This window comes from Mastomys coucha, unplaced genomic scaffold (genome assembly GCF_008632895.1).
Source record: "Mastomys coucha isolate ucsf_1 unplaced genomic scaffold, UCSF_Mcou_1 pScaffold18, whole genome shotgun sequence".
Taxonomy (NCBI): Eukaryota; Metazoa; Chordata; class Mammalia; order Rodentia; family Muridae; genus Mastomys; species Mastomys coucha.
Window position 1 is genome coordinate 108,309,015 of NW_022196900.1, and position 13,175 is coordinate 108,322,189.

General features: G+C 44.1%; 1 protein-coding gene and 1 long non-coding RNA gene across 12 annotated transcripts in view; one reads left to right on the plus strand and one right to left on the minus strand.

The window, feature by feature from the left end:
* Kif1b (kinesin family member 1B) overlaps window positions 1-13,175 on the minus strand; it is a 137,068-nt gene that overhangs the window by 31,508 nt on the left and 92,385 nt on the right. For 7 of the 10 annotated variants that reach the window (XM_031379482.1, XM_031379485.1, XM_031379484.1 and 4 more), the window contains 7 exons: window positions 12,733-12,870; window positions 10,802-11,050; window positions 5,558-5,676; window positions 4,847-4,932; window positions 4,407-4,536; window positions 4,094-4,256; window positions 813-903 (listed from right to left, as the gene is read on the minus strand). In XM_031379482.1, coding sequence (XP_031235342.1) covers window positions 813-903; window positions 4,094-4,256; window positions 4,407-4,536; window positions 4,847-4,932; window positions 5,558-5,676; window positions 10,802-11,050; window positions 12,733-12,870 — 976 coding nt within the window. The remainder of the gene's footprint in view (window positions 1-812; window positions 904-4,093; window positions 4,257-4,406; window positions 4,537-4,846; window positions 4,933-5,557; window positions 5,677-10,801; window positions 11,051-12,732; window positions 12,871-13,175) is intronic. The other 3 variants (XM_031379488.1, XM_031379489.1, XM_031379490.1) reach the window with 1 other exon arrangement.
* LOC116097032 lies at window positions 4,388-10,069 on the plus strand. 2 transcript variants are annotated; one of them, XR_004121188.1, is made up of 3 exons: window positions 4,388-4,557; window positions 7,721-7,815; window positions 10,020-10,069. It is a non-coding gene; the product is annotated as an uncharacterized LOC116097032 (long non-coding RNA). The 2 variants fall into 2 exon arrangements; XR_004121189.1 differs by having other exon boundaries at window positions 7,724-7,815.

The following is a 13,175-nucleotide window of genomic DNA, read 5'->3' on the forward strand; positions in this document are numbered from 1 at the left end:
AGCAGAATTGGCCTTTACTTCAGCCTTCTAGGCTCTTCACAGCCCAGCAGAATTGGCCTTTACTTCAGTGTTCTAGGCTCTGCACAGCCCAGCAGGACTGGCCTTTACTCCAGCCTTCTAGGCTCTGCACAGCCCAGCAGGACTGGCCTTTACTCCAGCCTTCTAGGCTCTGCACAGCCCAGCAGGACTGGCCTTTACTTGCTGTTGCTCGCTGTTTCAAGATCTGCCTGTCGATCTTTCTACCTGCTTTCTCTGAGGAATGGTCAGGAATCTACTAGGAAGGCCTTCCCTCTAAAGACCAGGTGATTGATAAAAGAGGTAAGAAAAACATGTGTTGGTTGTGGCGGCAATGCCAAGTCTGACACACCTGCTTTGCTGGGATTAAAGGCATGTGCTACCACTGCCCAGCAGATACAAACATTTCTTAAAAATTCTTATTCAAGAGCCAAGCAGTAGTGGCGCATGTCCCAGCACTTGGGAGGCAGAGGCAGGCGGATTTCTGAGTTCGAGGCCAGCCTGGTCTACAGAGTGAGTTCCAGGACAGCCAGGGCTATACAGAGAAACCCTGTCTTGAAAAACCAACTCTCCCCACCCCTGCCCCCCCCCCAAAAAAAAAAAAGAGCGCGACTGCTCCTCCTCTGGAGACTACTTTACTACCCTGGCCACCATCTCTACTGTTTATTCTCTCTGCAAGGCTCCCTTATCCAAGCACAAAAGGACAGCTCACACTTCACATGACCATCTTCCCTTAGCCAACAAAATGAGCGTACAACAACCTGAGAGATATGTGGCAAAATATTCAGGTTACTCACATTCTGTACATGGTAAAAGCCCAGGGGACTTCCTCTTCCATTGTTCTTGAGGGGTTCAGTGGAGAATGCTTCATCATGTCGATGCAAAAAGCTTAATAAAAACATAGACAGATGAATACTGTATCAAAATTCATCAGAATCTAGCTTTGTTTCGAGAGTCTCACTGTGAAGTCCAAGCTGGCCCCAAACTCACAGAGATGTCTGCTTCTGCCTCCAAATGCTAGAGTATACAGCGTGTGCTACTATGTCTTGCAGAATCTGTTTTAAGAGCTCACTTTGGGTTCCACAGGTAGAAGCACAATTTTTGTTTGTTTTTACTGAGCCAAATGATTATCCCTCTCTGTGTCAGCATTTTCCACACCATACATATAGTTTTTCAGATTCAAAACTGGCTGAAAAAATTAAATCACCCTGATTATTTGTGTAAGTGGACATATATACAAACATGCCTTACAGAGAGTAAAGAAGTCAACACTTGTAGCAGGATGTGGTGGGGCATGACTGCAAGATGAGCACTCAGGCGGAGAGGGGGGAGAACTGTGGAACTCAAGGCCGCCGAGGTTCCGGGCAGCCAGGGATACACAGAGAATCCTTTTCTTAAAACAAGCCAACTACTCCCCAACCTAAAACCCAAATGAACAACCTACTCCCAAATCCAAAAAAACAAATAAAAAAAAAAATCTACCATCCAACCCCCAAAAACAAGAAACCTAAAAAATAAATGAACACACCAACTTCACTAAGACCCCCAAATCAAGCAAACCTATCCATATCCCCTGAAAAAAAATTAACAAGTATAAAGTCTTGTTCTTTCATAGAAGGTTTTGTTCCTTTGTTTTGCTGAAAACGAAATCCTACTATATATAGAAAACCTGGAAATTTGAGCCTCTGCAAGAACAGTAAAACTGCCCATGGTGGACCGGCCCAGGAGTCTACTATCTAGATGAGAGATGCTCAAAGCCATCTCTTCCAGGAAGTCTCCTCACATAAACCTCATGGTTTTGTGTTCCGATGGCAGCAAAGACCTACTTTTCAAAAGTGACAGAGATGCACTGTGTACCTGTTTCTCTAGCAGATGGCAAGTGTTCACCCATGGGGCTTGACACACAGATGAGGCCAAATGTCTAAAGGCCCAAATGGCAAAAAGAAGAATATATTTTAAAAAAAAACTGTTTAGATTTAAGTGTGTATTTCGCTTGCACGCATGCATATGTACCACATGTAGTTACCACATATGTACCATATGTACCACATATATGCCTGGTGCCTATGGTGGTCAGAAGAGGTGGGGTTCAGACTGGTTATGAAGCACTCTGTGCCTGTGAGATGGAGCCTCACAGGGTCTTCTCCAAGAGCAGCAAGTGCTCTTAACCACTAAGCCAGACTCCAGGCTCTAAAGGGGGAAAAAGATTTTGAATAACAGGAAACTCTCAGTAGTTTGCTCTTGATTTTCCCATCAGTTCACCAGGTCTGAGGATGACAGTGCCTCTGAGTGCTCCAAATCTCTAGTGATCTGTACAGATGACACTCTGCATTCCAGGCTTACATAATATCTTTTTTTGAACTTTTAAAAAAATACACACATTTAAAATTGCTTATTTTATGTGTATATTATTTTACTGCATGAACATTGGTATTGTGATGGTTTGTATATGCTCAGCGCAAGGAGTGGCACTATTAGAAGTCATGGCGCTGTTGGAGTAGGTGTGGCCTTGTTGGAGTAGGTGTGTCACTGTAGGTGTGGGCTTTAAGACCCTCATCCTAGCTGCCTGGAAGTCAGTATTCTGCTAGCAGCCTTCATAAGGCTTCTATATCTTCATGAAGAAATAGAACTCTCAACTCCTGTAACATGCCTGACTAGATGCTTCCATGTTCCTGCTTTGATGATAATGGTCTGAATCTCTGAATCTGTAAGCCAGCCCCAATTAAATGTTGTCCTTATAAGAGTTGTCTTGGTAATGGCATCTGTTCACAGTAGTAGAACCCTAACTAAGATGGGTGTAACTCATGCATATGCATTTGTGCCCACATAGGCCAGAAGAGGACCTCAGGGTCTCTGGAACTGTGTTACAAATAGCTGTGTGTGCCTATGGAAGTGTCTGGTAATTGGACCTAGGTCTTTTGGAAGAGCAGTTAGTGTTCTTAATTATCCTGCCTTCTCTCCAGTCCCCTAGGCATTATCTCTGTTATTTCTGCGCACTATGCCTGTCCTTTCCTTCCCTTCTTGTTCCACAACCCCAACTCTATTTTTTTTCCTTCTCCTGGCCTTATATACTGCGCCTGCCAGAGGCACCTGTGAGCACTTCTGAGCTTGAACCCCTATCTCAGTGGCATTGATAACCTTCTCTTTATTGTTTCAGAACATCCCTACCTGCATCACCTCCATTGTATGAAGCGATACAGTGATTGCTTTTCTTTATATTATGTAAATTTCCTTTTTTCAAAGTGCTAAATATATAAAACTGATGGGTAGACAATTTGTTTTAAGAAGACATTTCAGCCGGGTGGTGGTGGCACAAGCCTTTAGTCCCAGCACTTGGGAGGCAGACGCAGGTGCATTTCTGAGTTCGAGGCCAGCCTGGTCTACAGAGTGAGTTCCAGGACAGCCAGGGCTACACAGAGAAACTCTGTCTCGAAAAACAAAACAAAACAACAACAAAAAAAGAAGACATTTCAGCATGAAAACTAGCAGACTTCTCTGGACCAGACACTGTGTTTCTGGAATAAGGGGACAGCATGGGGACAGCATGGAGTGTTCTAGCAGGATGTGATGACTCATCAGACCCTGACTCATCCCCATATAGGGTTTGACTATTATTCTCATCTTGAGTGACGAAAGTGTTCTTTCAGGGATAAAACTTGACATGTTTTATCTAACAAGAGCTTTAATCTTTCGCATGTGTAAAGCACTCTACAGGAAGAAGGACATCTCTGCAGTTAACAGCTAGCTAGCTGGGCACAGCGAAAGGGCAGTGTGGTTTTCTGAGTGAGCAATGTCTCCATACACAGACACTTGGTCCCCAGCTGGAGGTTATGGAGGAGGAGAGCCGTGCTGGAGAGGTTCGTCCCAGTGGACAGATTTTGAGGGTTTATAGCCCCACTCCACTTCCTGTTCTTTATCTCTGCTTGTGGGTGAAAATGAGATCAGCCAGCCTCCTTCTCTGCATGATGGACTCTGCCGCTCTGAACCCACAGCCTAAATTAACCCTTTCTTCTTTAGGCTGCTTTTGTCAGAGTGCTCCATCACAGCAACAGAGAGGTCACTAACACAGGCGGCTTACTTGAACTGACAGAAGATGTCTGCATACTCTGGGAGGATTCCGTTGGCCTGCAGCACCGTGACCCGGAAGGTGAAGGCACTGCCCAGTTTCAGGTGGTTACCAATCTCTTCAGAAAACCCTTCCATCACCATCTTCCCATCCAGCAAAGTGCCTGACTTCAAATCTAAAGAGTTAAACGACACATATGGTTCAAGTAATATAAAGAGGAGGGAGGGCGTGGGGCGTTCTTTCTGTTTCTAGTTCACCAAAGCCATTATGATGCATATCTGTGTGCTCAGTGCTTTCCCACGGAGACCGCCATCTGGCTACGCACCCAAGTCATTCATTCGACTGACTTCTTCTGGAGGACTGATGACTTCAGAACTCTGGCCCTGACCTTCCACAATCCTCAGCTCCTCCAAGGACAGACCAGAACGAGTCATTGCAGCTGAAGAGAAATCACTCTGAAAGTAAGGCAAGGCTAGGTAAGAGACACACTCTCCTAGTTCCTAACTGATTTTTGTTTGTACAATAAACTATTTTTGCAAAATAATAATTAAATGGACTAAGCTGTCTGAGAAAAGGCAATGTGCTAGTGCACTTTCATCTTTGTAGCTCTTAGACACGTCCCGTATTTCACTGAGTAATTGTGGTGTAACTAACACCTTAGAATTGCTAGAGTTTCAGACCAGAGAACTGAGTGCCAGCACTGGACACTTTCCTTATAAGTCCATTTCCTTCCTTTTCATTCCTTCTTTCCCAAATACTTCTTACCTGATTAAAGTATTCATTATCAAAAGATATTTTAGCTGTTCCCGACTGTCGAATTCCAGAGCCATAATCAGGAGCTTCTTCATCGGCTAGATAGAAAGAAAGCCAGCAGGGACTAAATGGAAGTACACATGGGAGGAGGGAACTTACTATGGAGCTCAGCTTGGCTTCGAAGAACACAATCCACTACACCAGTCTAAACTGCTCATCACATTTTCAAAGTCAATCCAAGAGTTACTTGTGTCACCCACCAGTATTCCCAAAAGAGCAATATCCCCCACTAAAGTGAAGTCATGACACATGAGAGCTGGGATAGGGTGGGCTAAAGCTAGCAGACAGGAAGCTAATGGAGGCTTTCCTAAAGTTGAACAAACACACTACCCTTATGTATGCAACTGAAGTGTCACCTGCATCAAGAAGCTAACCTGCATGTTCTGTGATTTCTTTCTTTTTCTTTTCTTTTCTTTTATGTGCATTGGTGTTTTGCCTGCATATGTGTCTGTGTGAGGGTGTTGGATCTCCTGGAATTGGAGTTACAGACAGTTGTGAGTTGCCATGTGGATGCTGGGAATTGAACCTGGGTCTTCTGGAAGAGCAGCCAGTGCTCTTAGTCATCTTTTCTATAGGAGCCATCACTCCGGCCCCTAGCCTACTTTTTCTATAGGAAAGAATCCACAGCTCTCATTTAGAAAGGGTCATCTTTTTCTAACTCACCTGCAATGGCCTGCACAGCCACACGAAGGAATCCCCGGACTTCCCCCTTCTCACTGACAATGGCCACCCTGTGAATCAGGGGCACCGGATACAGCAGGTTGCTCAAGTACACGAATGCCCTGTGGACAGAACCAGAGACAAACATCAGGACATCTGAGGACAGAGAGGCTGAGGGCTCTCTGCCTCCCCAAACTCAGCTGGCTTCTGGGCCTTTGAAGGTACTAACCTCTGAATTCTGATCTCTTGAACTGCTTCCGGTGTGTTTTCAGTACATAATTAAAACATAAGCTAGTACAAAAGCATGGCAAAGAGCTGACAAAGACCAACGTACACCAAATTACTCTATAAAAAAACTGCACCATGGGAAGAAGAGTAGCAATTGGGAGTAAACGTTCAAGTACTGTGAATGCTGCCAAGGAGAGAGGAGCCCACTGAAGAGCTTAACCTTCAGAAGTGAGGATGCACTTGTGTTCTTTCCATACACAAAGCAGAAACCAAGAGGTAAGGGCAGGGAATAGAAGTAAAGTACAGTTACTAGCTCTAAGATGGATTTTACATCCCAGTACTTTGAATCTTTTTTACTTAAAGGACTACTAAATGGTGTGAGGACCAGCCATGTAGGTAGGAAGGCTATGTAGCCAGATGTTTCTGTGAAGTGAGCTTGCTAGAGTCATCCTAAGATGACTCAGCTGGCCCTGTGGAGTTGGCCTTTGATCCTCAAACCAAAATCATAAACAAAAAGGAATTTACAGGTCTCTCCCTTCTGCCTCCTTCTATTTCCTTCTCTGGGGCCCTTCGGGAGAGACTCAGAGCTCTTACTTAGCTATGCAAGCCCTCAACACTCAGCTCCAGCCCTTCTATTGAGACAGGGTCTCACTAAATTACTCAGGCCAGCTTTGAGCTCACTCTGTAGCTTAGGCAGGCTTAAAAATTCTCAATCCTTCTGTCTCAGCTTTCCTAGTGACCAAGATTACAGGCCTGAGGTACCAGACCTGGCTGACACCTGATATATTTCTAACAAACTAGACAAGTCCTATCATGTTTGTGCTTTTAAAAGGTTCACTATATTGTAGTTTTTTTTAATTATTTAATGTGTTCTTACTCGATTGTATGTACATGTGTGTGTGCATGTGTCTGCCTGTGTGTGTGTGTGTGTGTGTGTGTGTTCTGCAGGTGAGGGGATGACATACCCACAGAGTGTGGACGTGAGTCACATGCACCGAAGTCGGGTGGTTGGGCTTGTTAGTAAACGCCTTCATGGCTGAGCTCTCACCTGTCTCATTCATTCGTTTTGAAGCAGTTAGAACTAGAAGTCACAAATCTTAAGAGCTCTCGTTCCCATGATAGGAAAGTGGAATCTCATTTCTACTGTTCCCCCTGGCTTCTCACTTGGTATATGCTGATCTTTGTACATAAGACAAAGGACAAAGAGTAAATAGCACACCAGGAAGTTAAACATCTCTAACCCTGACACACAGGGCTGTCTGCTGCACTCCTGTCCTAACATGTATGTATGCTACAGGGAGAGAAGGATGAAGGAGGAAATGCCCAGGATTTCAACTCAAAACAACAAAAGCAATTACAGAAATGGTTAAAATGCATCACAGTAATAACATTTAGGAACACAAATGAGGTATGAATGAAAAGCGAACAAAAATAGCTGCAAATGAACAGGAAAAAGTAACATGGCGTCCAATTCCCTTTCAGTCTGCTCCAAAGCAAGGTATGGAATGCTAACACAGGGAGTTAAACTTTTTTTTAACAGAAACTTATAAATGAAAATGTAATCTAAAGAGGATTACAAACAGGGTCAAATACCACTACTGTGACTGAGTTTTAAAAAACTTAAGAATTTGGCATATGGAACCAAATGGCTGATTTCACTTCCAACGTCAACACACACACACAGAGCATACTCCTGCCTCAGTGGCATCCAGTCAGAGCTGCCACTTTCAGCAACTGGACCATTAAAGAGCCCTGGCATGTTTCTTCCTGTAGTCCTCTCTACGTGATGCTCCACCCATGCTTTGATCTCCCTGGAGATGCTACTTCACCACAGGTCCTCCCAACACTGTGACACACACAAGTCTTTTTTCACAGTGGTTACAATTTGCATTTATGTGATTATTAATGATTGGTAAGATTGGTATCTTCATTACTCAGCAGACTACGACTGTGAAGATGTGAACCATCTCTGGTTTCACTTACCCATCTGCAGAAGGGCATGGCTTACAGTAAATACACTCAGTGGATATCTGGTAAGTGAATATCTATGCATATTAGAAACTAGGAATATGCCTGTTACTTTATCTTTATACAGAAATGGAAGGCTTTTCAGAAAGATAGGTCCTACAAGAACAGACAAGCAAGCCAACTAACTTTACCCTAGGTTGATTTTTCAAGAGTAAAGATATGATGGAAATTAACTACACAGAGCACCTAGCACTTCTGCCATTACTTAATTTTACTATGTTAAGTATAATTATTAGAAAAAAATGAAACCACTGCTATGCCTGTGCTCTGTAGGACCTTGCCATGTAGGGCAGGTACTGCACTGCTGAGCAGTGCCATCAGCCCAAGAATTACTAGTTTCTAAAAACATATATCCACAGGCATGTGATCATACAAATAATGCTGGATCGCACACTAAAAGGTGAGAATCCCTGCTGCCCATAGCAAAGGCTTTCCATACACAGTAGTACTGAAGGTATTACAGGACAGGACATTTCCAGTTTTAGGAAAGTCTATGGCAAGGCAGAGGCAGTGGCCTGTGATACACGGATGCACTCACTAGACAGATCTCTGTCATGTTATCAGAATACAGCCTTTAGCCCAACGCTGTATATAGGGTCTCGTGTGAAGCTTTCACACTGGAGTGTCATGACTAACTCTGTATGGAACATCCTTACACTTTGACCTAGCAGACTGAAGGAGAACGGGGATGAGAGAGGGAAGATGTAAAAGACACATTAGCAGAAAATGATGTGAAGTTACATCAGTAAGGAAAACTAATTTGTCAACGTAAAGAAAGTCAGTGTAATTACAGCGGTACCTGAGGGAACGAGGTCAGTTTAGTATTGGAGAAAGGTCACAGACTATCTTGTGCCCCCTCTGGCCCAGAAGACTAACACACATTTTACATTTCATCCCAAGTTATGATGATGGTCCATAATATCCCAACATGCCATAAGAGAATAGCTAAAGGGACAAGCTCTTTTTTACTCTTGATACAAAGATTCACCAGAGGCAGCCATGGCCAAGAAGCAAACCTATAAATGGAATTCAAAGGAAACATGCAAAATTTTACAACTGAATTATAGTTCTGTGCCCACAGGGAACAATGACACCGGGTCTAATAGGAACGGGCTGACTTCTCCCCCGCCACATAACCAAAACCTCAAGCTCCTGTCTGTATAGGGTCTCCTTGAAGTGTTAGTTCTAGAACCGAGAACCCAGAAATCCAAACAAATAGAAACATCAACTCTTGAGGCCATAGCTCTGTACAAGTACACACCTTCCTCAACCCAGTGAGTGTGCCCACTGGGGCTTCTGTCTTAACACCTTCATAAAGTTGACTCAAGATGCAAATGCTCCTAAGCCGAAATCTTTTTATTCTCTCACTATGTATCTCTGGCACTCCTGGAACTCCCTATGTAGACAGGCTGTTGGATAGGGATCTGCCTGCCTCCGCCCTGTGCCAGTATGCCTGATCCTACTAATGACTACATTCATTTTGCTTGTATGGATAAGAGAATATAAATGATGAAGGGAAAGGGATTTTTTAAGGCCCTTTTCCCCTAACTCATTTAAGTTGGTTGTCCAGAGTTAGCGACAGAGATGTCAGGACCCATTGTGTCAGGATTCTCTTGACCAGACCACATAAGATGATGTTGTCTATTCCTTACAGTGTGATGCTGTAGAACACGGCAGATAGACGTAAGAGCAAAGTGACTAAGCTGATGATCAAAACCTGTTTCTAACTGCCAACCTTAGAATAGAATGTAAATATACTGAGGGACACAGAAATCCAGAAAATGAAGCATCATTTGTACATACTTTTCTTAATTTTAATATAAATAAATAACTTCTCTAAATCCTAACACTGGCAAAACACCACAAGCAAACAATAATTGTGCTTATGTAATCTCAGCACATTTGTTCATGGAGGATCTGCATTGTAAAACTCCAGACTGCCATATTAACTTAAGTACTCACTTCTATCTGAAAGCTTTTCTTTCCGCTCTTTCATTATCTTCTGCAGTGATTTCCCCCTAGGTGTCCGAAACCATATGTCAACTAGGGTTTAGTCCTGTGTCTCTGTTGTGTCAGGAGACTCACTCACTGCACTCTTATGTAACTGGTGCTGACCATCCAACAGTGACAGATCCCTTATTTGTAAAAGGCTTCAGCATTATGTGGTTCTTATGCATCGTTAATCTTTTTTGTTTTGTTTTTTTCTAAGACAGGGCATCATGTATCCCAAGCTAGCTGCAAACCAAGTGTAACTTGAAGGCAAGTATAACCCTGAACTCCTAATACTCCTGCCTCCGACCCAAGTGCTGAGACTGTGGGTGTGCACCACCACACCCAGCTTACGGCAATGCCCATTCTATTATCAAATTTAAAATGACTTTTATCTGAAGAGAGGATGTGGATGATATCAGGAACCTCCCATCTCTGACAGAGGGATGTGCACAGCAACAGCAGAGACAATGACCTCAACATAGAGCAGTTTGTGTATTGCCAACAAATACTGATGAAGGGGTAACTTCTTGAGATTCACATGAAGCAATGCATTATTTCTGGCAGAAGCCCAAGATAGGCTCGGAACACGGCATGACAGCCATCGTTGCCAAACAAGGGCCAGGCACGCTTATTCTTTTGTATGAGCAAGTCCACTGTATTCCTCTAGCCTCTGAAGAGCCACAAACTCTTCAGTCTGGCCTCAGGCTTGCTGTGCCCCCGCTAGTGCTATCCCTTATGCTTCAATAACCACATTCTTTAGAGATGAAGCGTCTGGACCACAGTAATGTTAGCTGGAACAACTACCTCTGAGTCTTGGCTAAATTACTGGGCAATTTGGGTCAAGCCACCCTCCAGGTGGTCTGCGTAAGCTGCTGTATAGAGTACTAAGTAGACTGCCTTGTGGATAGGGCCTGGGCTTTCTTACTAGCCAAAATTGCACAGAGGCATTTAGAACAAGAGCTGGTCCCTTTTGGCCTTTCTCACAATGACCTCACCAACCTTCCTACTAAAATGAACCAAGGGGATCGGTCGTAAAATGGGTCATGCCCATCACTGAAGAGCTCTGATCCCTCTTCCGTCCCTGCGTCAGAGCCGGTGTCATCCACGAATGCCTCATCATCAAAGTCCTCCATGGCATCCTGCTGCTCGTCAGCCAGTTCAGTGATGTCGGAATCGGCCGTGGAAAAAGTGGGGGAGGGTGTGCGGTCGGCAAGGCGCTCATTCACACAGCCGTGGAAAATAGGGGAGCTAGACACCAGGTAAGACGCCGATTAACACAGGCAGGGAGAGAGGAATAGTTGGTTAAACAGGATGCTCAGGTGCCAACAGGACAGAATGCACTGACAGAATCATCACGGTAAAAGCAAATAGAAAAGCAAAAGGGTAAAATGAACATAAACTGCACGGCTCAGGCAAAAGGAAACGGGCAGGCTGAAAAGATCTACAAGGAAGGGCCCTCAGAACAAGGAAAGCCAAGAGCAGCCATGAGTAGACCATCTCAGGGAAATATTATACGACAATGTTTCTGTTCTCCAGTTCACACAGAGAATGAGCACCTGTGCTCCGGGAGCCACTCATGAGAGAGCTAATAAGGCCTTGAGTGTCTGAGTTGTCTTGTCACCTCGGAACAGAAAACCAAATGGATGAAAGCACTGTATGCTGAAGCGGCACATGCTTGAGTAAGATGTGCCTCACAGCCCATGCCTGCAAACCCTAGTCTACTATCAGAGTGGCGTGGAAAAAACTGACTTCCGCAACACCATTTCACTGGGCTCCTTCCATACCATCACAGGGCACTTACAATAAAGAGTAACTCCACAGTCTGAAACTAGTAAGCTCAAAGTTCCCATTTCCTAGGGCTGGGAGAGTAGGCCAGTGGTTAAAGGCACTGGTTGCTCTTGCGAAAGGACCCAGATTTGGTTCCCAGCACCCACAGAGTAGCTCACAACCATCTGTAAGTCCAGTTGGAGGGGATTCAGTGCCCTCTTCTGGCCTTGCTGGGAATCAGGCATGCATATGGCACATAGACATACATGCAGGCAGAACACCCATCCACATAAAATAAAATAAAACCCTCTTAAGCATTCACAATTCCTTGCTTTTACATGTTAAGCCTCTTGAGAATAGATTTCCACGGAACTTTGCAGAGGCACCTTTGTTTTCATGGAACGCTGAACGTGATGGATGCAGAGACCCGAAGAGGCCTACCCCGAAGAGGCCTACCCCGGGGGTGCAGTTAACCTGCCCCGGGCAATGACTAACGCAAGACAAGTTCTTCTAAAAAAATCATGGAGGACCAATCAGGTTCTGGGTAACAACTACAGTCTGGTAACACACACTGTGATGTCTACTTAAAATGTACAGGATTTAGAAACATTTTCTTTTTCTTCTCAATCTTCCTTGATCAGCTATGAAACATGTTGTGAGAAAGTTAAGAGTCCACGATGACTGTCAAATATGCTGGCTACAAAGTCTGACATAAAAAATATGCAGACTGTGTAAAACTGAAGTAAATACTCTAAGCACACAGTGGCGCTGAGTAAGAGTGAGAGAGGAGGTGCTTTTTTGGTTTGTCTGTATTTTTCTTCTAATGCTACTAGGAACTGAACCTGGGACATCGAGGTGAGCAACACCCCAGCCTGAGAAGGAGCTTTTATTTTTTAGTATTTATTTATTTATTTTGATTTTTCGAGGCAGAGTTTCTCTGTGTAGCCCTGGCAGTCCTGGAACTTACTCTGTAGACCAGGTTTGCCTCGAATTTAGAAATCTGCCTGCCTCTGACTCCCAAGTGCTGGGACTAAAGGCATCACTACCTGGCGCCTTTATTTTTTTTAATGTATTCTTTTCCCCTGTATACTTTCTACTGACATTTAAAAAGTTAAAAGTGCTTGTTATTCATTTTTTAAAAAAACAACAAAACCGTGACATACCTTCCCACAAGTTTGAACCAATGGAACCGATCATAGAACGGATCGCTGCCGGTCATGGTCGTCTCACTGTCATCTTGGGCACTGGAGGTCACCTCTCCTGCTCTGTCATACATCTCTCGCATCAGATCCAGTCTCTGTCTATTGAGCAAATATGGGGTACACTGAGTTAACACCATGAGACTGCATTAAGACTTTATTTTGGAAACTATTTGCATGTTAGGTATTTTAAGAGGCTGTTCATATCACTTAATGCTACTATAAATGGAAGCATAGAAACCTAAGTCCTCAGTATCCAAAATGTGTGAGTAGAGAAAAGCAAGCAACAGTAAACAACGGAGAGCAAAACATGTATGTGCACACATGCATGAGAGAAAAGGGAGACGGCAGGAGAGGGGGAGAGGGGACGAGGGAGAGAGGGGGAGAGGGGAAGAGGGGGAGACGGG